At 35.3% G+C, this 26,709-nt stretch overlaps 1 protein-coding gene across 1 annotated transcript in view; it reads right to left on the bottom strand.

Annotated features, from left to right (window-relative positions):
• The window catches only part of NTN1 (netrin 1), a 122,765-nt gene that overhangs the window by 25,616 nt on the left and 70,440 nt on the right, over nucleotides 1-26,709 (bottom strand). The window contains exons 3-4 of the mRNA XM_070934489.1: nucleotides 17,215-17,364; nucleotides 13,787-13,840 (exon numbers count right to left, since the gene is read on the bottom strand). Coding sequence (XP_070790590.1) covers nucleotides 13,787-13,840; nucleotides 17,215-17,364 — 204 coding nt within the window. The remainder of the gene's footprint in view (nucleotides 1-13,786; nucleotides 13,841-17,214; nucleotides 17,365-26,709) is intronic.

The following is a 26,709-nucleotide window of genomic DNA, read 5'->3' as shown; positions in this document are numbered from 1 at the left end:
TGCAAATTGAACCAATATTCTGAGATTTTCTGCAACCTTAAAGAGAATGGCAACAAAGTACTAGCTGGCTGGCAAGAAAACATCCATATGCCACTTTGTGAGGACTCTCCTAGACCTGAAATCCCAGAAGGTACGTAAAAATTAAGAACATGGCTGAATAAATAGAAAGAATTTAGGAGAAAGTGCATGCTTTTTGGATCAAAAAATAGGATATGGATTCAATTAATAAATAAGATGTCCTAATCAGTTGTGCTGGGTAACAACTTTTTGCAATTCCTGCTCTGAATGTTTATGGGAGTTAAAATGCATTTCTGCTCCTGTCCCTGCTCTTGGAAGATGCAAATGTTCTTTTTTTTTCAAAAGATGAAATATTAAGTCTTGTTGAATTAAAAAAAAAGAATTACAAGTTTGGAAACATATAGCTCCATCTTTCATTCCTAGTCAAAACAACATGGGCTTGGAAAGTAGCAGATTTAAAAAAAAACACTTCACATTTTAAAATCTCCAAGCAAGACAAGATGTAGGGCAGCTGGTTTGCCTCATTTGCTGCTTAGGTATATTGTCAGAAATAATTTTATAGCTCAATGCCTTTCTTGCCACTTCACTACTTAATAATTCCTCTATTTATTTTTTTTAGCGCTTCTTGTGACTCTCCAATAAGCAATCATTATAAGCCAACTGCTGGTGTTTTCTTCTCTTGAGCAGCAACTAATAGGAGCACAATCTCCCCATCCCTGTACTAACCCTTTGAAAAAGAAAGATTTAGCAGGCTCAGGATAATATTCACATAGATTTTAAAGTAATGCAGTCATTAAATGTCTGGCATTAAAGCCATGGAACATAGAACACTTCTTAAATAACAATGCTATAGATATTTGGAGCCTAGAATAAAGTCCAAGTTTGCATTAGCTGGGATACATAATACTCAGCAGAATGCTAGACACTTGAGATACGGAGTGGCTAATTCTACAGTACATTACATTTTTGTTATCATTTGAGGGGAAACTGGTGCATATTGTTCACAGCACATTTATTATATCTTCCATTACCCATTGTATTTATTTCTTTATGTTCTTTGGATTATGCTACGTATTGAGGTATCTTAAACCTGGATTACTTATATGTCATTCTCCCAAAATGGCATTTAGAAATCATTTTGATTCATTGTAATAAAGCACAACATTCACATACAATTGGGGTCCTCTGTGGCTGAGAACAGTAAGCAAATTCCTGTAAAGGATATTCATAGGATTTCATTGAATCCATCCACATGTAATCTTGTAACCATAGGCTGAGAATGCTTAATGAGGTCAATTAAAACTTAGCTACAAAATCTGTGTAAACTCAGATTCAATGTACCATGTGAGCTCAGAAAATGATTAATTAAGTAAAAGTTCAATTTCTACCTTGTAGGTAAAGAGCAAAATTCATTTTTTTTATTTCCAGTTCTGTGGGTGTGGCTTGGTGGGCGTGGGGGAAGAATACTACAAAACCTCCATTCCACCTCACTCCAGTGGAATACTGCTGGGCATACTGCAAAAACCCCATTCCCTCCCCACTCCTGGGGAAAGGATATTGCAAAATCTCCATTGCCACCCCACTCTGGGGCCAACAAGAGGTGGTATTTGCTGGCTCTCTGAACTACTCAAAATTTCTGATACCGGTTCTCCAGAACCTGTCAGAACCTGCTGAATTTCACCCCTGGTAAAGAGTCTTTAGAAAATGTCCAGAAGTTAAAGATAAAAGGGAGACTAGGAAACCTACCAGTGGAAATATTTCATTAAATAGGAATCAGGTTTTTGCAAATACTGGACATGCACAATGAAAGCCGTGACAAACAAGTCAGGAGACAGGAAAGTGCCAAATTAACCCCCATGCAACACAATTTTTCAGAAGAGAAAACATATGAGAAGAATGCCAAGTGCTATCAGTTTTGAGGCATGGTAAGCAAAGAGAGAAAGATGACGATTATCCATTTTCCATAGTTGACCATTTAGACTATTACAGAAGAAAGAGCAAGAGGAGCCATCCTTAGGTTTAACTCTATCCCAGAATAAATTAAATGTAGAAATAATATCTATTTACAGATAAACTACCTGATAACTTCAGAATATCTCAGAAGAGAAATGATCCACCACAGTTACGCAATTGCTGGAGAGCAGATGTGCAGTTAAAAGAATGAAAGGGTATCATAGGTAAAAGAAAAGACTGCTTTGGGGCCAATGTACCCCTGATACTGTACTAGTAGAAGATTAACCAAAATAATTGTCTCTCTTTTATGTCAAAATATGTCTCAAAAAGGCCAACCCTTAGCAATTATTTCTTCTTAGTGCAAGAATTTGAACTTCAAATCCTATTCCAACCAATCCTACAATTCTTCACTGTTATGCTTAGGCTCAATTTGTCCTTGGAGTAACTTTATTCATTTTAATATCTTCAAGATCAACATCAGAGCAGCAAATGGTTCCATGGATGACTGTAAAAATGTTTTTGGAGAGCCAGAGTTTGTTTTCTCTGCCAAGTAAGTACTGTTTCTGCCAAATATTTTGCTTCTTTAAGCGGTTCTGTGACTGACTCTGCCATTATTTTACAAACTTAGTTGGAATAGCCATTGAATGGATGAAGACCAAAGTTAGAATGTCTACAAAGGAAGCTGTGTGAAAAGGGATTGCCTGGAACTACAATTCAGCATAAATGAATCTATCAGATGAATCTATGAGAAGCCTGGCCATGTATTGCATAAGAAATATTTTTCTCAGCATGACCCTGCTTCAGAAAAGTCTTAGTGAAGTGTGAGAATTAGCAAATACCTTCTTAAAAGAAAGTATTTTATGAGATGAGATGAGATGAGATGAGATGAGATGAGATGAGATGAGATGAGATGAGATGAGATGAGATGAGATGAGATGATGAGATGAGATACTGAGAGGTTCAACATAGTTATAAATGCTAGAAAACAGGGCAAAATTCTTCAGAGTTGTTCTAGAAGATAGGACAAGAGACAATGAGTTTAAATTGCAAGGAAATACATTTTGATCTGATATCAATAAAAATTTCCTAACTATAAGAGCTTTCGACAATGGAACAAACTACTCATGAGGCTCTCCTCCTGTCTAAACTCCAGCATATGATTGATTCTGAACTAAAGTAGTGGGTTTCTGAATTGAGGAGAAGCCTGGACCATCGGTCCATTAAGCCCATCTGTTCTATGAACTTTTAATCGAGCAGGCCATACTTACCTCAGAATGTGGAGAATGTTTGTTTCTTTAACTTTGGAAACAATTTCTTCCATTTCATACTTTTTAAATTTAGGGAAAAAAATTAGGGGAATTCCTGCTATGTCTGTTTCTAAACAGTGAGCAATATACCAACTTCTCCTTTACATACGCATCTAAAATCTGCCAGTTTATTTTTTCCTCTATAGTTACTTTTTTGTTTTATTAAATATGGCTATTAAAAAGCAGCTATTGTGAAGGACTGTTCTTTTTGAACAAAAGTTGGAATAAAATATGTGCTTAATACATTCTAAACATTAATTTTAACTACTTGTACAGGTTAAATATATCCAGATTTCTTTAAAATTCCCAGCAGCTGGAAGTTCAAAGCAAAGTGCATACTTCAATAAACATTTGACATCTGTTTTTTAAATAGCTTGCTTTGTAATAGTATTGGCAATGGTGAGGTATGACTATCTAAATCAAATGGATAATTCCTCCCATCAAAAAGTCTGGCAATACCTAAAGCACAGTAGACATTTAATCCTTTTTGGAGCGCACAAAACTTCCATCAGCCTTATCATTGATCCATGTTACAGAGAAGTGCCATTTACAACGAGCTACATCATTTATGATAAGCTGCACTTCTGACCAAACCAACAGTTATTTTGGAAATCATGCACAGCCTCAAAGACTTCAGTTCAAACAAACTGGATGCCTACGGAAGGTTCAGCCTGAGGTCTTGAAGAGGGCATTACCTGCTTCTGAAAGGCTATAACGTAATATGTTCTACCTGAATTGCCCATTTTACAGGAGCAATTCACAGGAGATAATATTTCCACTGTAATTTGTAAATTTACTCAGGTATGATTAAAACACAGATTTACATAAGCAATGTTACAGTTTCAGTGCTGATAATGTCTAATTCAGTAACACAAGCTGTTCTTGCTCTCTCTCTCTCCCCCCCCCTCTCTCTCCGCACGCCATATTAAAAATGATATGATAATAAAAAATGAACTTGCATTTTCCCATGCTTACAGATCCCTTGAGGGCCCTTTCTCATTTTAATTGTTTTAGTATTAGGAAGAGAGACATCTTTTGATGGGAGATTTTTCATCTTCAACTCTTCATGAGACCAGCAAAAGAAGAAATGGAACCTCCTTCCTCACTATTTTGCCAGCAATGCATTTGCACCAGAATAAACTGGTGATGTGCCATACCGTATGGAGCATCCTTTATTTTTCTTATTTGAGCAGGACTTTTTTCCCACTATTTATGCTGGGGGGGGGTGTTGGATTTTGAGGTACCTTTCTAAACATGTACAGTAATCTAGCTGAACTAGTGTTTTGCATAATTTACAACTATTTTGGAAAGATTATGAGCCTCCTTCCAACTTTCTTATTACCAAATCCTTGTTTTTAATACTTTCTTTTGAACTAAAACATGACTGCATTGGACTTCCTAGGCAATGTCCCACTAAAGATAGAGTCTTTTATAACATCTAGATCTGAACATTTGAATCTGAACAATTAATACTTAATTAAAGTCACCCATTATCAGTCCTTTAGTGAAGAAGAAGGGTGGTTTTTCAATTTGATAAATAAATAAAATAAAATAAATTCTCCTTTGAATTTACTCTTTGATCTCTTTCTCTAACCCAGCGCCCCCTGAGCATTTTGCCAGTACTAAATTATTTCAGAGTGACATTGTCAGTCATAGTGATTTCCTGATGGTATCTAATGCTGCATTTTATACCCCAAGGTATCACTGAAAACTTCTGAGGTAATTTTCTTTATCCTTTCTAGAGTATGCTTTCATAAGTGCATTTGATCAACTTGCTAATCTTTCATTTAAGGTCAGAGGTTTCAATATTAGCATTAAACTTATTCTTAATCCCTCTATTCAAATACATGTAGCATGTTCATTTGACTTTGAACGGCTATAATTTGTTACGCGCACAGACCTACTTTTACCTCCCTTAGTCTCAGCATCAAAAACATTGTCAGCCTGATTCCTACGCAATTATTCTTCCCATGCTGTTCACTCCCCAGCTTCTGTGGGTTTCTACAGGACATCTGAAATGGCTGTTGTTAATTTAAGCACCTTTATAAGGACTCCACTAACCAAATCTGCTTTTTAGAAGAAGGATCTGCTGCAATTGTTGGTTTGAGTGCTTTTGGGAACAGAAGGATGTGCTGGATATAAACAGAACTAAAATGAACAAGTAAAGCTCCATGAACTCTGCAGCAATCCCAGGAAAACATAACTGCTATTAACCTCACCCTTGGAACAAGAACACACAAATGAACCTCCAGCAATACCTTTTCTTCTTGTTGAACAAGATTGATTGAAAAACAAATGGGTGCAAATAAAGCATGAAATTAGATTAAAGCCTCTCAGTTGGGGCTGCCAGCATTGAAATCATGAATTGGGTAGGCTTTTATAGAAGCTGAGGCACTATGAAAAAGTGTATGCCAATGGCCCTTCCTGGTGCCCACATTATTATAGTTTGGGATCATTTATGAAAATACAGTACGAAAAGCAGATGGCTGGCAGTTTCAAGGAGAGCTTAATTTTAACTACCCCGAACAAAGCAGACTGACAGATAATTTCCAGCTTCCCAAATTTTAAAAGTGCTTAGTAGAACTTTTCTTTCAAAATAATCATACAACAGAGCACAGTCCATGCCTTCTATTTATGGAAAAATAAATAAGGAAAGGCTGAAATGTCTGGTTAAAAGCAAGGTGGATCTTTTACGGACATTCCACAACAGAATCAACAAAGGCAGCTTGTCATTGTCCGGGAACAATATAACTGTTCAAGTATCCTTCTGCTTGAATATTTGCAATCTATCCAGTATCCCTTTGATAAGCCAATTATATAACACAAAAAGGAGTAGCAAAAGCTTTGTCCAGCCCATCTAGACAGACATTTTGCCAAAGTGACACATTAAATGTTAGTAGCCTTGGTGGATGTTTCTATCTCTTCAGGGACAACAATCCTTTTGAAATCCTTGCTGGCCTTTCCACAGCAAGTGAACAGGTGAATAAGAAAAGAAGTGCTGGATTAGACTCTACAGAAGCTGAGACTGTGTAAACGATGTATAGGTAGTCCTAGACCCGTGATGGCGAACCTATGGCACGCATGCCACAGATGGCACATGGAGCCATATTGGTGGGCACGCGAGCGTTGCCCTAGCTCAGCTCCAGCATGCATGCGTGCGCTGGCCAGCTGATTTTTGGGCCTTCTAGGCCCACCAGAAGTCGGCAAACGGACTGTTTCCGGTCTCTGGAGGGCCTCTGGGGGTGGGGGGGGGGGAAAAGGCTGTTTTCACCCTCCCCAGGCTCCTAGAAAGCCTCTGGAGCCTGGGGAGGGTGAAAAATGGGCCTACTGGGTCAACCTTGCCATCACATGCTAAAAGTGGGAGAAGCACGGGGGGGGGGTCGCACGTGCATGCGGGGGAGGAGGGCACATAGAATTATGGGTGTGGGCACACACATGCGCGACCACCCCGCACTCCCTCTGCTTTTGGCACGCGATGGCAAAAAGATTAGCCATCACTGTCCTAGACCATTCATTTAGTGACTGTTCGAAGTTACAACAGCACTGAAAAAAGTAACATGATCATTTTTCACAATTGTGACCATTGCAGCATCCCCAAGGTCACATGTTCAAAATTTGGGCACTTGGCAACTGACTCACATTTATGATGGTTGCAGTGTCCTGGGGTCATGGGATCTCCTTTTGCAACCTTCTGATAAGCAAAGTCAATGGGGAAGCCAGGTTCACTTTACAACTGTGTTACTAATTTAACAACGGCAGTGAGTCACTTAACAACTGTGGCAAGAAAGATCATAAAATGGGGCAAAATTTACTTAACAACAGTCTCACTTAGCAACAGAAATTTGGGGCTCAGTTGTGGTTGTAAGTTGAGGACTATCTGTAGTAGGACTGAGAGAATATTTATTTTGTCAATATATGGGACAGAAGGAGGAGTCAGGACCAGGTTACCTATAGGACACATGATAAACTGCTTTTGCACTATGGCAGGACATCTTTGTGGAAAGATTCCTGGCTTTATTCAGATTCTGTTATGCTGCTAATTGGGAGGAGGAGACATGAAGATAAGCCAAACCAGAGGCAGCCATAAGTGCTTCAGGAATTTGGGCTGGCCTCAGTAGTGTGCCAAAATGTCTGGATAACAGATGCACATTTTTAAATCACTGATGTGTACTAGGGCAAGAATTATCATAGATTTGTTTTTCCCTCACACATTTCCTACTTCTCTTGTATTGACTGTGTATTTGGGGTGGGTTATTAAATGTACACATGTATTGTCTGAGAAATGTATTTAGCACCTTGTAAATAACAACTGACTGCAGAATGTAGAGCTTGTATGAAAGTTCTGAGGCAGGATTTGCAATCATATGCATTTTTACTCAAGTATAAGGTTTCACAATGTATTGAGGAGCACAATGAATAGATCTTAAAAACTTTGTTAAATAAATCATCTTCCAACTGTACCTGTGAAACGATGCATTTTTGGTTAGAATTAAGTCACTAATATGGATTACTATATATCTGTATCTTAGGGCTTGAGACAGAGAATGTATTTAGAGCTGGGAGGAAAGATGGGGAGAAAAGCAAAAGTAAATTAGCCAATTTTATGCACTGCACTATGTGCAGTATGCTGGGTAGCTCCTGTCCAAAGATTCTTCTTTTTAGAACATTCAGATATGATAATTCTGTATCAGGATCAATCAATAGTAGAGAGGTTAACACCCTCCATATGACCAAAAACCACATGATTCATCATATTTTTTGTGTTAAGATAACTTTGTTGATTGATTTGCATGTTGTTGGTGGGTGGGTATTTAGTGACTGTAAAATGGAATGATCTATTTTGACATCTGCCAAATGCCATATTGATTAATTGTGCTTCTAATTTCCTTTTTAAAAAATTAATTTAGTTGTTTTATTATTTCCTGATTTAATTTTTTTTAATTTTAAATTAAAAATTTTTTTTTAATTTTTTTCCTAACCACCCAGTCACAATAGCAAGATGCTAGTAAGACTGAGTTCTGTTATTAACTACATAAGATAATGTTGCACCAAGCTTCATAATCATTTCAAAGCACAATATTAAGCCCATAAATGATTCCATTTCCTACTAAAGTTATTTATTTATTTGTCTATTATTTGCTACATTTTTAGGGCATTCTGACCTTCTTTCAAATGTTGCAGGACTAGGATGAGTGCCACTCAGCCCTACTCTCAAGCTTAGATCTTGGAAGGGTAGTCACAAATCCTAATTATATTTCAGAATGGTATCTAGAAGCACAATTAGATTAATGCATAATTCCCTCAACCAATGTGAATCTGTGAAAATGTATATAATATATCAGAAAAGAATTAAAATATATTATGTTGCTATACTAAGGTCTAGTATATATAGTAAAACAAAAATATCAATATGAAGAAAGGGCTTAACTGAATGAACTGAAAGCAGAATCAAGCCAGACGATTTTCATTGAACTGTGGCGCATCTCATTTTAAAAGTTTACCTCACAGCTATCTGACTTATAGTTAGACTGCCTGAAGAAAATTAGGTTATTTTTTTAAATTTCTGTCTTAGAAACTGCTATTCTGAAATAGTTATACAGTTTGTAAATCATTATTTTTATCTGGAGAAGAAGGAAAATCAAATCCTCTCATTTTACAAAATAAAATGATTTATTTCGGCATCAGATGTGGTCTCAGTTCACCTCAAGTTATGCCAAAACAATTTGGCATTAGAATAACAATATGGAGCAGAAAGAAAGAGGCATATAATAGTGCACAATCTACTTAAAATTCAAATTAAAAAATAATTTGCATGGGAGTGTTAGGGAGGAGAACAGAAGTCGGTTGTCAAGGACATCCACACCTTCTTCCCTGCCTTCCAGCTTCTGGCAAGATGTCCTATTGTAGCAAAGTAGCTATGTCAATGCACAAAATAAAAATAGAAAGAAAAAGGCTTAAACCCAAAGACTGAGGTGTAAAACCTTTGCTTTGTATTTGACAGCAAGCCAGAACCCCTGATGGGTGCCTTCTAACCTTTGGCATGACCTTTAGCTTTCTTCATTGTATAGAAGTTCCATTGTGAAACATCCTTGTTGAAAGCAAGGAGATGATGTAAGCTTACTGAGCACAATTTTGGACAGTAATAGGAGAGACAATATCAAGAAGTTGCTGAGATGCTTTGTTATCCTCTCTATTGGAGCCTGAGTAATATTTGAAATCCAAGTATGGTTTATTGTTTCATGGAAACGAGGGTTGCAAAGTATTTTGTAACCATTCAATCAATCAATCATTATATTGTTCTACCATAACCAATGACAAACATTACAAAAAGATTGTTATAATCAATGATGGTAAATAATTCATTGTCAGGAACTTTTCTTGGTCAACTAGCTTATGTCTTTGCTAATGACATTAAAATGACTGCAACCCTTTTAAATATCCTAGAACCCTATGAAGTCTGTGTAAATCACTTGAATAATAACAACAAACATTTCTTTAATTTCTGAGATGAAAAAAATAATGAGACAAATCATCAATTTTTTTTAACCACTGTAGGCTGAATCACAGATGGTTTTGGAAATATTGTCCTCTAAAATTGTTGATGAAGTTAAGTTAAAAACTACAAGGGCTAATCTGGTGAGGTTCTGCAGAGATTTATCTTGTGGGTAATATTATACAACATTATTATTATTATATATATTTGCTTATCTCATGATGGGTTGCTTATCAAATTTTAATATTATATGAAATTGGGAGTGCTCAAAATATCAGAATTAGATTACAACCTAATCCAGACAGGTTAAAATACTAGGCTGATAAGAACAAGATATCTTCCAACAGGGAACAATGTGAAGTATTACATTTAGGGAAGAAAACAAAACTTAGAAAACTACATCAGAGAAGGATTTGGATTGATCATTGACGTCAAGCTAAATATGGGAAGTGATATGAAATAGGTTCTAGAAAGGTCCCAATGCAGTTCTGGATTCAAAGAAATGCTGCCTCAAATATGTGTGATTCCTCCGTACTTTGCACAGTGAGATCACACCTGCACATCACACCCCAAAAATATTCAGACTAGAATCAGGATAAGTGGATAACAAAGATTATACAAGGATTTGAGTACATGCCCTGTGAAGACAGGCTGAAGGAATTTCAGATGAGAAAACATTCACTTCCATAAAAATATACCATACAGAAAATAGCCAAGTGTGATTTTTCAATCCCACAGGAGCTAAGATAATAAATAACAAGTACGGTTACAAATACCTAGCTTTTGTTTAAAAATTAAGAAAAAACTTCTGATGGTAAGATCTGTAGAACAATATGACAGAGGTTGTGCATTCTCCAGCTCTGGAGATTTTTCAAAATAAATTGGATTCAAAGACTGTTAATTGGTTTTCCTGCACAGAGTTGATCTAGATGATCCTTTTGGTCCCTTTCAACTCCACCATGATTCTGTAGTCTACTGCAGTATCCTCATTTGCAGAAAAATATAAAATCATTGAGCACATCTACAGGGCATCTCTTCTTTTTTTTAAAAAAAAAGTAAATAATCTTACAGATGAACTTTTTCAAGCAGAATCTACTATCCCTTGGAAAGGAGGACAAATAATCTACCTCTTTCCTAATTTTTGCCAGTTACAGTAACTATTATGATTGCCTATTGTGGCATTCCTTACCAGAATTACTAACCTCCCATCCCTTTAAGCAGGGGTGAAATGCTCCCGGTTTGGACTGGATTGCCCGATCTGGTAGCGATGACGGCTGGTGGTTCGGAGAACCGGTAGCAAACATCCCTGCCCCCCCCCATGCCCACCTGAGCCACACGATCATCAGAGGTTTTTTTTTTTTACTTTTAAAAGCATTTTTTCTACAACCTCTTCGGCTGAAAAAAATGCTTTTAAAAGTTAAAAAAAAGCCTCTGATGATCGTGCGGCTCAGCTGGGATCATCAGAGGCTTTTAAAAGCATTTTTTCTACAACCGCTTCGGCCAAAGAGGTTGTAGAAAAAAAATGCTTTTAAAAGCCTCTGACGATCCCAGCTGAGTTGCCTGATCGTCAGAGGCTTTTAAAAGCATTTTTTTCTGCAACCTCTTAAGGTTGTAGAAAAAATGGTTTTAAATGTTAAAAAAAAAAAGTTGGCCACGCCTACCCAGTCACATTACTCCCCCCAAGTCATGCCCACAGAACCGGTAGTAACAAATTTTACATTTCACCACTGCCTTTAAGAATGGATAATCAAAGAGGATAACAATAACCAAAGAGTTATGAAATAAAACTAGGAGTAATCTTTTCATTTTTAATTCTAAAACTAAACTTAATCTTCACTTTTGACCTTTTGAAAGTACTTTAAAAGTAAAAAATATCTTTCTCCCAGGCTATTATTTTTACAAATTTAAATAACCAAGTAAAGTAAGTAGGACTTTTACCAAAATAACAAAGCATAAGGCTGAAGTTCCCCATTCATGTATAGAATACATATATTCATATATATGAATACATATGATTTGAACAAAATTAGGAAAGAGTCCAAATTCAGTCAATCTCTAGGCAAAACAAAAATAGTCCGTACAATTTGTTCTCTAGCCTGTTGTCCTGCCCAACTCTGATCAGTTAATACATTTGCATAATTGCATTGTTATTGAAAATGAGGCACTGTAAGAGACAAGATAAAATAGATCATATCTCGTGATAATCTACTCCTCACTTTGTGGGAAATATTGGGAACATGCTAAGATGTATAGGAAACTTAACCCCACAATACTGAACAGTTTCCAGTTAATATTTCCACACAGATTGACCAACGTATCCACACTAGCTTTTTAAACAATGCTAACCTTATATCAAGGGAAGAATGTATGAGCAGAAAGACTGGCACTAAAAAAAATCCTTGCATTAAAAATATACAATAGAAGATTCGTGAATATCATCAGGAGGAAACTCATGCTGGATTTCATAACAGGGTTCATGCACCGTATTGTTCACTTGGAACAATAATTTTACATCACTGAAGTTAATTTAATTGAAATAGGACTTAATGGGAAAAGCTTTTTTTGATAATGCTCTCCCTTCCCGAAAAAAAAGCAGATAGGGTTTGCAACAATGGCTGAAGGGTTAGGAGAAAATAGAAGAATTGGGGTACCTGTTAGTATTACATTTTATAATATGTAGGGGTTGGATTTTTTTTTTTACATCGTTTCATATTGTTTGGACACTTCAATCTCAAAGAAGTAATATAGGTGACAAGTTACTTGATCAAAATTCAGCAGGAAATGAGATGTGGCTCCTAGGACTATGCAAAATTATCCAGTGGGTTATTTTTTCTTTTCCCAGCAGCAATCATTCTCTTGAAAACATCCACCCTTTATGATAATAAGACACTTTAAAAAGCCCCTTCATTATCATCTATGGAGGTTATGTATGTTTATGTTTTGTTTCACATAGTTCATAAGATAGGACTAATCTATTTACTACTTTAAAGCCTTCATAATGGGAAAAGGTCTCTTATCTCTAGAATGTTCCCATTTCCCTGGCCTGGGAAAAAGTGCGGAATTTGGGAATGTAAGTCAATGATGTCAAAGAAAGATACTAGTGAGACAGAGGGAAACCTCTATAAACCATAATCAGCTCATTGGCTGGCGGTTCCAATCCTTGATGAAGTACATTTCCTGTTACCCAGGTTTGCAAGCAGTAGGTAATATGCCTACTTACAAAGGCTATCTGCCACTGCTACTCAAACATCTCAAACCTTGACAATATTAAATAAAACCATGCATGCATCCTACATGTCACAATCACATAAAAAGAAATCAAAACCAATACCCAAGTCTCCTTTTTAACTTTCTACATCTCAGCAGATTGTTAGACTAGCCTTGTGTGATCCGCACTGACTTTCCTAATAAATCTTGTCTCTTTCCTTGGCCACTTTATAGTAAACAAAACACTTTATAGTATAACAAAAGCCAAGTTATGAGACATAGGCCTTTGCAGATAAACGTGGTGCTTTAAACTGATCTGCCTGGTTCTGGGGAGCCTTGTAAAAGATCATTTGCCATATTTTATTTATTAGTCGATGCTTTCCCAAATCAGGCTATTGATAGAGGTGGCCCTGGCCAGAGATCTACATACTCTAGGAAATAAGTATTATATATTTACTATATTACACATAGTATTACATATTTACTGAAATGGCATAAGTTCTCCTGCTCGAGCTGTGGGCTGGACTAGAAGACTTCCAAAGTCCCTTTCAGCTCTATCCTATTCTAATTCTAATACTATATTCTTTAGTAACATACATGGTCATGAAAGCAGGCACTTTTTAACAAATTGTTGAACAGCCAAAACAAACTTAGATACCACATGCTTCAGGTTAAACATATTTCAATATGCTTTAAATTTAAGCATTAAATTTAAATATTTAAGCATTAAATATTTTGAATATTTAATGATGACCGTGATGGTGATAATAGTAATAAAAAAATCACAATAACAATGATAATAGTATACCTGCAGGCTTTTCTGTGCTGCTGGCCACAGTGGTAGGAGGAACAACAGGAATCTCTGTGGGCAAAAAGAAAAAGTGGACAGAAAAAAGAACAAACAAATAGGGAAATGTATTATTTACTTTTCTAGCTAAGGAATTGGGCAATTTTATACTACCAGATAGATGACTACAAAGATCATCATTTCATAGAGGTGACAAGATCACCTTTAGACCACACAATGGTGGAGAAGCTAATAATTTACCCCATAATTTGGAATCACCATCTACACAAAATTACATTCAGGAGAGGCTGCCACCTAGCTATCATAGCAAATATTAGCAACACCTATACCAATCTTGATATATACCCACAAATTCAGTAATTGAAAGCAACACTCATATTTCTGGGAATCATATCTTTTTCTAGGAATTTCAAAACCAAAACCAAAACCTGGTGTTATGAATTTGAGGCCCATTCTTCACACAATTTAGAGGTTCCATTACTGAAACTATCTCCCATCCCGCTCATGTCAGATCTAAGAATATTCTAAATTAATGGGGAACTGGCATTTCAGGGACTAATTGTTCTCTTTCATTCCTACTTTTCCATACAAAATCAGCAGTACTTAAAATAGCTGTCTTTCTGAAAAAAGAGAGACACTTATCTATCTTTCTATCAGTAAAGTTAATATCAGCATTCCAACATGAAAGGAGAGATTGGGTTTGTGTCCAATGGCTATAATTTTAACTTCTAGATGCTGATTATCTTTCACATAGTAAAATAATATGCATTTAAGATATCTTTTGCTTTTTGGTGAAGTATAGAGTTTATAGACAAACTGTATGCATCTGCAGCTTGTATTTTGTTTTTACTGAAAGAGCAATAAAATCCTATTCTCCAACTTTCTCCAAATGTTTCCTATCTCATTTTAGAATGAATAAAACTATAAGTAGAACTATACTGTTTGTACAACCATTGGGTGAACTAAACTAAAATTAGATTTGTAGTTAAAGATATATTTAATTGACAAGGAGTGCCTATAACGTTAATTGCTCCATTAGAGAGTTCACTATGTTAATCTTTTGCAGCTAAAAGCAATAAATCCCAAACGGGAAAAATAGTTTGAAATTCTTATTACATTCTTTCCAGTAGCGTTATTATATGAGTTTTCTACTCTCTGGAGCCATAATTTCTTTGTATTATTATTTAATTCAGCTCTCAGATTCACAAATAACTTTATTAAAAAAAGGTATATTAATGATAGTCTATCTCTCATAACACTATAAGTGCTTGTAGATATTTTCAGCAAGGTATGTCAGACAGTGGTGATAGTGAATTTAAGCAATAGTATTCAAGGAATATATGACACTATTGTTTCTTCAATCAGGCAGTAGCCATGTCTGCTTAGCATCAGGAAAACAGTGGTATTACATACCTCCATCTGAACAACAGTACAGGAATATATTTTGGGATACATAATTCAGTTTATTTAGAAATGCATCTTAAGAATTTGTTTTGGGTCTCTAGCAAAGACTTGTTTCTTTCAACCATATTCTCTTTTTTCTGCATTAGAGCCAAGGAAACAATGTACTGGCACGATATAAAAGTTTTCTACTCCATTGTTATTCTTCAAAGTTGCTATAAATGTAGCTTGGCTCTTTATAACAACATTTCTTAAAAACCAACACAGCCGAAGAAAACATTGTTAAGAATTACACCACAATAAATCTGATTACAGTAGCAGCAGTTGAAGGAAGGGGGCATTAATGAATGCTTTCATTATTCTACAGCAATTAGTATACATGCAGCACGATTAATAAGAACTACTTTTGGTTTTTGAGGGCTTTTTACATTCCTAAAATCATCTGGCCACTGGAGCTTCTTCCCTCATTCATGGCAACAACCAATATTTACCTAAATATAAAAGAGAACACAATTCCCAAGGTTTTGATCACAATATCCACTGGTAGTAGTATGATCCTCATCAACTGGATGAAGCCATGTTGATAAAGAAATTAAAAACAGCTGGATTCTCAGCCTCTCATATTGGAGTCAAGTGCACAGGTAGGATTTGCTTCATTTCATGTTACTCCCAAGTGTATCACTTTATTTTCTCCTGTACATGTAAGTGAATGTAACTCTGGAAGCTAAGGAGGCACATGTGGTTTCTCCTCTCCTATCAGCTATCCCTATATGCAGTAAATAGGGCTCAGAAACAGTGATTGCCCCAAAGTCACTCTGAGCTCCCACCTGGGAAAAAGTGGACCCAACTCTCTGGAAACCTGACTCTCAGTTATATGGAATGAAAGTCTAGAACAGAAAGTGGCATCTTCACATAGGTGAAGAGTGGGGTACAACTGGATTTTGTCTTTGCAGGCTTTGTACCATGTAAACTGTGTATATGAAAGGAGGCCTTGGACATCAGTGAGTTCTCTAAACTGAAGGAGGATATTCCCAGAAGACCACATAGCTTCATCCATGGACGCATCTCTCTTGAAGTCATAACTACCTCATAACTAGTCATCAACTTCCCTCCATTCGTAAAATAGAACTGGAAGCAACATCATTTGTTTACTATAGTGATTGTGTAAGCAAGTTAGGACAGATTCGTTGTTTATATATATGTCAGCCATGAAATAGGAGATTTCACAGAATTAGAATTGTAGGCTACTATTATTACTCTTTTACTAAATATCCATTAAGTTGAGAGATTGATGTGAAAAATACCAGTGTAAATAGAATCCAATTTAAAAAGACCAAGTTGCATTAGCTTTATCATTCTATACTGCGTAGGACTAGATTTTTAGGTTTCACAATTTGCCACTTTTTTATTTTGTTTTGTTTCATAGCAGTTCCTAACAATGAGGGAAGTTGGGCAGTTTAATATTTTTACTTGAGACATAAGTAACAATACAATGCTACTATTGTATTGTTACTTATGTCTCAAGTAAAAATATTATGGAAAATATTTTCCCATTTAATGGGAAAAACAAAAATACATATTCTGCCATTCAAATATCACATCTTAACCTTCAAATATTTCATAGAAAAGTGATCGCTATTTTCTATTCAGATCACATAATTGACATATATATATATATAACCTCACTCTAAATTTATATGCAAAACATCACAACACAGCTATTGCACACATTATACCTTTAATGAATCTGAATTATAGTAAATCCAGTGGGATTTCCAAATTCATATGAGTCTTTTTATTGCTATTGGCTTTGCTCTCTCCTGTGTGTTGCCCCAGAGATCTCGCTGAAAAATTGCACTTTTACTGGGTTCACAGTATATACCAATAACATCCATGAACACTGTACTGTATGAGTAGCCAAACACAGTCTAAATAAAACTGAGTCTATCCAGTTAAGTGTTAGTAAACAAGCCAGACTCAGGATTAATTATGTTATGGTATAGATGTCAAAAAGAGCATCCACCTACTTATGCAGGGGGCAATGGGAGATCTGCTTTGCTGGTAGCCTTTGGCACATCGATTACAAGTGATGCCCGTCACACCATCTTTGCAGGGACATTGCCCTGTAGTTTGATTACAGGTTTTTCCAGCTGCACCCACGGGATGGCAATCACATGCTGTGAGGGGAACATACAACAAAAGGATCAGAGGACGGTACTGGAAGGAAAGGAAGGATTTTCCAAAAAGAACATGTGTTATCAAAAACCAATAGCATTCAGGATTGTTTTACCAGAATTATGGACATTAGGTGAGAAGAGAGAATCCTGTAGTCTTTACCTTTGATTGCACATTATTTTTCATCCAAATATATTAGTGCTTTAGAAATCTACCTTTCCCAAAAAATCTGAGAGAGAAATGATGTCTGACCAGTACTGCTGCATGAATATGTTTAATATATATTAACATACTTGTTTGAACTCACATTTATTTTCACAAGATTCAATGCTCACATCTGTATGTTACAGTCTTTGTTTTTACTGTTCTTACTAAAGAAGTCTTTTCCTCAATCTCACTGAAATTAATAAAGAGGAATAATCCCACCATAAATAAGACATGAACAAAAGAACCTGCTCTCTTTATTTTTTTTTTCAAGCTGTCTCTGAAACCTGCAAGCTACCCATGTAATTGTTCTCACTAGTAGCTATTATGTCCAAATCTATCTATGCAGAAAAGACATCTGAATTTTTATGTCAGTGAATATTGAGGTATCACATAATATCAAACGATAAATTGGTGGAATGCAAGCAGAAGTATGATGGCTTGCAAAGTAACCCTAGATTAGAGACCCAAGACTGCATAAAAGAGTGTGAGTACATTTGGACTTTGGTTGTGCTTGTGACATAATGGCCAAAATGATCCACACTACCTTACCTTTAGCAAGGTATGTGGCACAGGTATGACTAAGGATGGCAACCAAGTCTTATTCCCACTTGGATATGTTGTGTGTCTATAATAAGAGAAAGGGGGAGGATGCAAGAAATTTGAATGAAGATGGTCTAATCTTGTGAGTTGATGTATATATGCAGAGAAGTCAAAGTATAAGTTTCATTATGAATGAAAGGGCTATAATGTCAAAAATTTCAACTGAGTGTAACCAAAGTTCTCATGGGTATGAAGGAAAATGGGATTTGATAGCTGTTGATGGCTCTGTTAGTTTCTAGTAAATGGTGATAATGGAGGAATCAGAGATGAGCTTTGGGGAGTAAAAAGCATTCAGAATGACATCATCCAGGAGGGATTTTTTTTTAAATTAGATACTAGGAATCAAATCATAGAGTAAGAATATCAATGATTTATCTGCAAATATATTTGTTTTCCATTAACAATTTTAGAACATGTTGGGATATGCTTTTTCAAAGACAAACTGGTCAATTCAGTTAACCAAAAAAGCATTTTAAAAAGGATGCATGTTACAATTTGTTTCAACCACCAATCTTAATTCACAAATATGCATTGAAAGTCCTCAGTCATGCTAGATACATATTTAGATTTCCACAAGAGGAGAACCAAGGGGTCCAAAATGGTGGACATAATTGTGTATCTCAGCCCACCACTTTCTACTGTTTGTTGCTTAGTGAATTGCCAGGCTAATGAATTCACTTGATAATTTTCTTAAGGTTACAATGCAGCAAAATGAATCAATAATCATGATACAGAGATAATAATGTACAAAGCCTTGCATCAACTAAATTAAAGGGACCTGGGAATTTTACATGGCAAAATGGACTTTACCATGCAGAGCCAATAAATGTTCATTTGACAAAGAAACTACTGCTTCTTTTTGCTTATTTGTTTCTTTTAAAGTTCTTTTTAACCCTAAGTTTATTTCTAACTTTTAGTCAGGAATGCTGGAAAGACAGCTGTAAATTTAACTGGCCAATAGTAGGTGTACATTGATACTATTATTGGCTCTCAACCTTTATAGAAAGAAACCAAAGTTTTTAGAGACAGGAGAGGAAATCTGTTGAACAAGAAAATGTCCACCACAGAACAACAAAATCCAAAGAGTTAAAGGTCTCAAAAGCAACTGGTTGATCTTGACACAAAATTATACTAATGTAATTTGGATGGAATGTGAGAAACCATTGCGTTATATAGAACCCTCAGCCTTTTGCAACAAGGAGGGATTTTGGCATCAGCATGACTTTATTCTAATGTCTTGTAAACTTTTTGTTTACTGAATTTTCAAGAAAGTGCTCAGTTTAAACCCTCTGTTGCAGAAGTTCATAAGAGATTCTTTTTCTTTCATGGGTTTATATTGAAATCAAGATTCCCTTCCTTCAAGCAAATAAACCAAGGATGCAGGGTGGCAAAGGAGGGGGCTGTGGGAAAAAGAAGCACTGGTCTTATATACAAAGAATCAAAGTGTCTGATGAAAAGCAAGGAAAGCTTTAAATTAGCAAAGATTGCAGCTTCCTTGTGGTTCTAAGCAGCATTGTAAGGCAGCTGTTTAAAACACAGCCAGTGGCAGAAATGACTGAAACACACTACTGACATAATAACCTGAAATACAGCATGTTTACTAATTGAGTTAATATCATTTTAACTATATATGTCTTATTAATTTTGACATTATTTTGATTTGGCAGGAGAGGCATTTCCTCCAGATCTTGAAGTAATTATGACATTGATTCTAAGTTGATGTTTGATTATATGAATTGATCTTCTGAAAGTGCATTTCAGAAACGTTTTTTGTTGCCATGGCAATACAACAAAAGTGTATTTCTTTTGTCAGCATGGCTTATTAATTTTATTATTAGTTAAATATTATATTTGGAGTTTAGTTTTATGATACTGTGAACAGTACGTTGAATGCTCTACCATTCTAAAAGAAGAAACTGAACTCAATAGAGTATACTGTATATATCAGTCAAAGAACATTCCCAGAAAAAAGGAAGACAGACAATTAGCAATTTATTCCAGAAAATGAAACAGAATTATTTATTGCTCTAAAGAGTATGACTAAAAGTGGGAGCAGAAGGAAACAAGAAGCAGATTTTATTTAGACATTGGGAGAAAACATAATTAGACTAAGAGCTGTTCAACTACATAACAGGCAATCTTGTGATGTTGTTGTCTTCTACTTCATGTATACAGTATAAACAAAGGCTAGGCAACAATCTCTATCTTGCAGATCCCATCCTGAGCAACAGTTGTATAATTATTTCAAAAGTTCCTTCAGAACATTAGTTGTAAAACACTGAGCAATCAAAACACCGAAGGCCTGATATTATTTTGTTTCACAAAGGGGATTTCAGATCTTGCTACATTTGGCACAGGATGAACAAGCTGAGCAATGATCCATCGCTGAAGCTTAACTTTTGGCAGAGAATCTTGGGAGCTAAAATTTATGAGCAAGATTGCCCTTCCAAATTTAAAGTTTATCCAGCTTACTGCCTTTCCATATGTTAAATTCCACTGCTCCCCACTTGGTTTACATTGGCAAATGGAACATGAGTGCATTCATGGTTCATATCATTCATCATTTTTTCATCAAAAGCCTGGAAGTCTTTTCCCAGGGTGCATTACAGTTTTACACCAATTTTACTAAACCTGGGAGAAGCTCTCTTCCAATAGGATTACATTAGTATCAGTAGCCTGGCAAATATCAGAGTTGAAATTAATCAAAGAGGCTTAAAGAAGCAGCTCCACATACTGGGCGCAGCAGGAGAGATGCTGCCTCAGGAAGTTCTACATTTAGAAAAAGAGTGGAGAAGAAATAAAAGCAAATCATCATTTTGTTTAAGAAGAAACAGAAAGGGGGCATTTCTCTCATTTTATAACCTGTTTTTTGGCACACAACAAGACACAAGAGAAAATTGTATTAGACAATTTTCAATACATTTCAATAATCAGTTGTATACTTTTTAAAAGATAAACCAGATTTTCCTCAAAAATAATACTACGATTATTACAATCGGATGCGTCACAATGCATCCTTGAATTTCTGTTACCCTAGAGGGCATCCAATCTTTCAACAGAACAAGATGATATTTGAAGCAGCAACTCTTCAGTTTAACATTAGTTACACAATTAATTTATTTGGCAACAGGTCTGTTATCCATTTATGAAAAGGCAGTGACACAAGAGGTGAACTACATTTAATAGGATCATTTTGCATTCATCTCTGACCTGGAATTAATATATTATAAAGAACATATTCCCCAAAATATGGTTAGGTTCAATTCTTGACAAATATTAACTTCCTCACAATATATCCTTTTTTTAAAAAGAAAGATGATTATTTATTTTGAGGTAATTCTGATAAACAGCAATTGTTTCTATGTTTGATTTACCTTCAGAAAGGCAGTTCCAGTTCAATACCTATTCTGTTCATACATGGAATTTTGGCTTATAACAGTCTCTTAAATTTTCAGATGGAGTAATACTATTTTGTGTCTATTCTGATCTAGCCATGTGTCTCTGTTGCATCACTGCTTTAAAAGTCATATTGACTTCAGTGAAAGGACCCCTTAAAGCAAAATTGTCTCCCCTCCCCCTCCTCAGATTCATACAGAAGCCTGGAACTGCTTTAAGAAGAGCTCAGAAGTGCTATGCCTGCGCTTGCTCCTAGTCAGATATTTTTGTCTTCTGGAGAGTTCCAACTGAGAGGCAACATCAAGAATGATTTTCACCGATATCGTGAATTCACTTGTATTATTTGTAATTCAGTAATTTGGGAAGAGAAGGCATACTGCCGATAAGGGCAGGGAGAAAAAGCAGGAACTGTGTCACATGATTAATAATATCTGCATGGGAAATTTCCCAAGTTCCAGTCTTAAATCCCATGTAATAATCAAATCTTTAAAAATATTTGTCAAATGAAGTTGCTTTATTCATTATACTGACTTCATCAAGTTCTATCTATCTATCTATCTATCTATCTATCTATCTATCATCTATCTATCTATCTATCTTTCTATCATCTATCTAAGTATCATCTATCTTATCTATCTTATCTATCTATCTTTCTATCATCTATCTATCTATGTATCATCTATCTATCTTATCTATCTATCTATCTATCTATCTATCTATCATCTATCTATCTTTCTATCATCTATCTATCTATCTATCTATCTATCTATCTATCTATCATCTATCTATTGCTTTTACTGCCTAATTCTTAATCATGCCCCTGGTCCACTGAATCTAACACAGTTATCTCTGAATATCACAGCCATCAACTATCATAAAAAAACCTATATATTGAGGGTAATACCTTGATGAGTTGGTGGTGTTGTGGTGGAAAGACTATAATGGAAAATTTGAGATACACTAGAAACCAAACATAACATACATAGTGAAAATAATATAGTGTAGGTGCTCAGATACCCTGCATATATTATGATCCAACCTGGAACTCTTTAGTAATTACAGGGCTGGCACAGTGAGAACATGAGTTTTGGATCATTCTTTAATCACAGCACTAGCTGCCCAATGAGTTGTATTACTCTTTCTTGTGCTAATTTATGGGTCTTTATTCCTACCACTTTTCTCTCACCAAAATGCCTTCCTGAACTGCTGGCATTTCATTTCTTAATTTGACCACCCAGTAGCACATGGCAACTTGCCTCTTTTTACTGTCAAACTCTGCCCTGGAAGGCCTTGGCATGGTCCCAACCTCACCACTTTATGTGATACCCCTACTCAATCTGTCATCTCTTTTCCTGTTGTGTGGCTTTTCTTGCTATGTGCAGGAAGAGAGATATTGTGCTTGCTAGTCTACCAGAAGTTTTTAATTTGTTTTGGTATAGGGTTTTCCATATGGCAGAGAATTGGGGAAGACTGCTAAAATTTTGTTTAGAAAAAAATAGTAGCATCTAAGGCATTTTCAAGTAAATGATTTTCCATAGTTTAAGATTAAAATTCATAAATAAAACAATATCAATAATTATTTTATTAGGACTGGGGAGTATTACTTGCTATTAAAATATTTACCTCATCAGTTATGGTGCCTTTTTTGTTTTCTACAGGTTTGTTTGTTTGTTTGTTTAAAACTTTTATTTTAAGCCATCCAAATTAAATAGATCTTGTTCATTGAACAATTATTTTCTACTTATTATGGATCTGGACTGAACTTTTTTTAAGGGACCAATAGGCCAATATATTTGCCATTAATTTAAGAAGTTTTTAAAGCCGGATATCTGTTTTCATGTTTTTATAAACTACTAAAAATTATATGACTTTAGGGTTTAGTATACTTCTCAAGATGAAATTTACCTACCAGTAACACACAAGATATTTTTGTTTGGGGTAAGTTCTACTGAGTTCAATGGAGTTTACTTCTGAGTAGATATGTCCATCTTCATCCATGTTATCAGCCCTAAATCCATTGCTCCTTCAGAAATAATGGCATGAGTAATAAGTATCATGGAATGTCAAAGGAATGCACAAGACTGAGGGAAAGCAGTTTAGTACACCTTGCATGTTAAAATCGATGGGTAGAACTCCACTGTTATTTACAAGCAACCCACATAAATTCATAACATAAGCACAAGAATGATGACATTTGCTGCATGCTTGCTTAGTAGATATTGCTTTTAGTTTCACAAAGCAGCAAATAGAATATCTCAGTAAATGTATTAAATGTACGTGCAAATGAAGCAGGACATAATGGTTGAAAGAATCAAGTCTTATGGAAGAATATTTTCTGCTACATAGGATGGATGATGGTATAAAGTTCATGGAAAGCACAATAAGTGGGTTAATTTCATAAAATGAATTTCATTCCAACCATACTTCTGGAAGACCCAGCTTTGTGCTAATTATCTGCTGCAGTGAGAATTAATATTTATAAATAGAGAAATCATGGACATGGTTAATAGTTTTTCAGAAATCTGTTTTAGTATAATTCTTTCTAAACAGCCAGCACTAAGAAATGAAACAAAAACAATATGGACACCTATGTCTATCTAAATTATTGCATAAATTAATATGAATTAAATAATAAAAAGTTAAGCAATTGCAGAAGGATTGGGTTTTTTAAAAACACCTATTAAAAACTTCATAACCCCCAAGGATGAAAAGAAAGAAATGTTCACCATTCTCATCTTCACTTGGTGCATCACATAATACTAGTTAGTATTTATCAGAGTTCTGACATATTTCATTAAAAAGAATCTTCACAATCTGACAAGGTTAAAAAAATCTAACCTTCCATGTTAGAGTTATGATGGGAATGACAAACTTTGGATGAAACAGTACCAAGGGCTAGATTAACAAACTGAATTATGCTAGCTGGGATATTATGAGACTTGCAGTTCAAAATTTCTGGGCAAAGGCATCTGTTCCTAATCATGATGATGTCAAAATAACAAAACAGCTGATGTGACATGACTGCAAGCTCTATTTTTTAATATTTGTATTGTGATATCACAAGAGTATATAAGTGATAGAGCTTGAGTTGTGACATCACAATGCACTTTTTGTTATTCCCCTTTTCTCCTCCATAATTGTCTCTATTTTGGTGGAACATTGGATTGGAGAAAGTTGTGCAGATCACACAATCTGTATTCTACCTGTCATCTAATCCTCAGCATCCATTCATTTGATAATGGATGGCCATCTGCAGAGAAACAAATTAGATTCATCGAGTGGGTCACACAGAGACTATCTTTACGTAGCACTTGGCTTCACTGAACATTGGGACAACTTTTAGTGCTCAAGCATGTTGCACTAATTGCCTGGGCTGACCTAACATGTATGTGCTTTGCTGTTCCACGTTGAGCATTTTTCATAAATGTTTCCAAAGAACAAGATAAGATAAATGAAATTTAATACATTAAAAAAAAGGTTTATCATCTTGAGGACTTTGAAGTGGGGAGTAAGGGGGTTAGAAAAGAATAATTTTGTTAAAGCAAATTAATTTTAATAAGTCCCTTGTAATGAAACAAATATTGTGCAAGTCATTCAATACGTTAGTGTAATTTCTTAAGTTATCCCTTATGCTTCAAGGAAACAAAATGGCAGTCCTAGCCAAATGTCTTGGACGTTTGATTTTTATACATTTTGAACTGAGATGAGTTTAAGATGGTTTTTACCCAGGGATTTGTGGTTTTCTAACAGTCATGTACATTTTTTTTCCAGAAGCTTACTTGGAGTCTCAGAAGCTGTATAAAAAAACTGAAGGAAATAATGCAATTTAGACAGTAATGTAGAAGCACAAGCTGAACATGAGACCAAGTGCCTGCTAGGCAGTTTCATTAAAATTGGGGAGGATGGTAAAACAAAACACAATGTGATGCCAGAGGTTCAGTTTCTACATGTTTTTTTTTATAAAAAAGTTTTTTATTTTTTTTAACAAACATTTAGTACATCATTCATTTCTTCCATGTGACATCTCAGTGTTATCTCCAAAAACTTCTTCTTTTCTATTGTCTCTTCTATCTTTGTTCTCATCAAGTCCATTACAAAAAATTCCCACTAATCTAATATTCTAGTTATAACATATTTTATCTATCTCTATTAAAGCTTATTTATATCTTTTTTTAACCAATAGTAAAATTGATTCCATATCTTAACATATTCTGAGTCTTCTCTTTCTTCTATATTCATAGTTAATCTATTCATTTCTGCACGATCTAATTTTTTTTTAATTACTTCTCCCTCTGATGGTATATTCTCTGCTTTTCAATTTTGTGCATAGACAATCCTTGCAGCTGTTATTACATGTATAATCAAATATATATTTTCTTTACTAATTTTCTCTGGTAAGATACCCAATAGGAACAGCTCTGGTTTTAAGTCCATACATTGTATCATTTTCTCCAACTATAATTTAATTTTATTCCAATAGTTCTTTGCTTCAGGGCATGCCCACCACATATGATAATATGAACCTGGTAACTGGTGGCATTTCTAACATTTAGCTGATTTGTTTTTAAACATTTTTGCCAATTTCTCAGGGGGCATATGCCATCTATAAAACATTTTATATTGATTCTCCTTATATGCAGTGGACATTGTTAATTTGTAATTCCTTTCCCATAACTGTTGCCATTTGTCTAAGTCAATTGAATGCATGTTGAAAACTAAAATATCAAGGGGTCTCAGTTTTCAATAAATATACTGTGTAGGAAATATTTCATCCATTTATGTGAAGATCATTTAAAAAATCATTTATATTGTTTTACAGCAAGGCTCTAACACAAAGAGGAAGACAAAAGAGAAAAAAGTAACATAGCAAATAGTGCGGGGGCTTATGATTAAGAACATTTAATTGTTTAGTTGTGGTACTTTATAAAATTGTCTAGAAGTCAAATACTCTGATGTTGACTTGTACTCTGACCAGCCAGGATTTTTAATTAGAATTGTTGAACAAATGCTGTGGCTTGGTTTACATATCATGCCAAACCATAATGGTGGGTTTACACATCACACTATGGCAGAAAAGAGCAAACCACATTGTAGCTTATTGTTCTGTGTGAACCAGCCCCCTGCTTTGTAAGCTTCAGCATGGA

Source organism: Pituophis catenifer, unplaced genomic scaffold (assembly GCF_029215685.1).
Source record: "Pituophis catenifer annectens isolate HBS135680 unplaced genomic scaffold, rPitCat1.0.hap2 SCAF_2, whole genome shotgun sequence".
Lineage (NCBI taxonomy): Eukaryota > Metazoa > Chordata > Lepidosauria > Squamata > Colubridae > Pituophis > Pituophis catenifer.
Note: the sequence above shows the minus strand (reverse complement) of the source record. Positions and strands in the feature narration are given on the sequence as shown.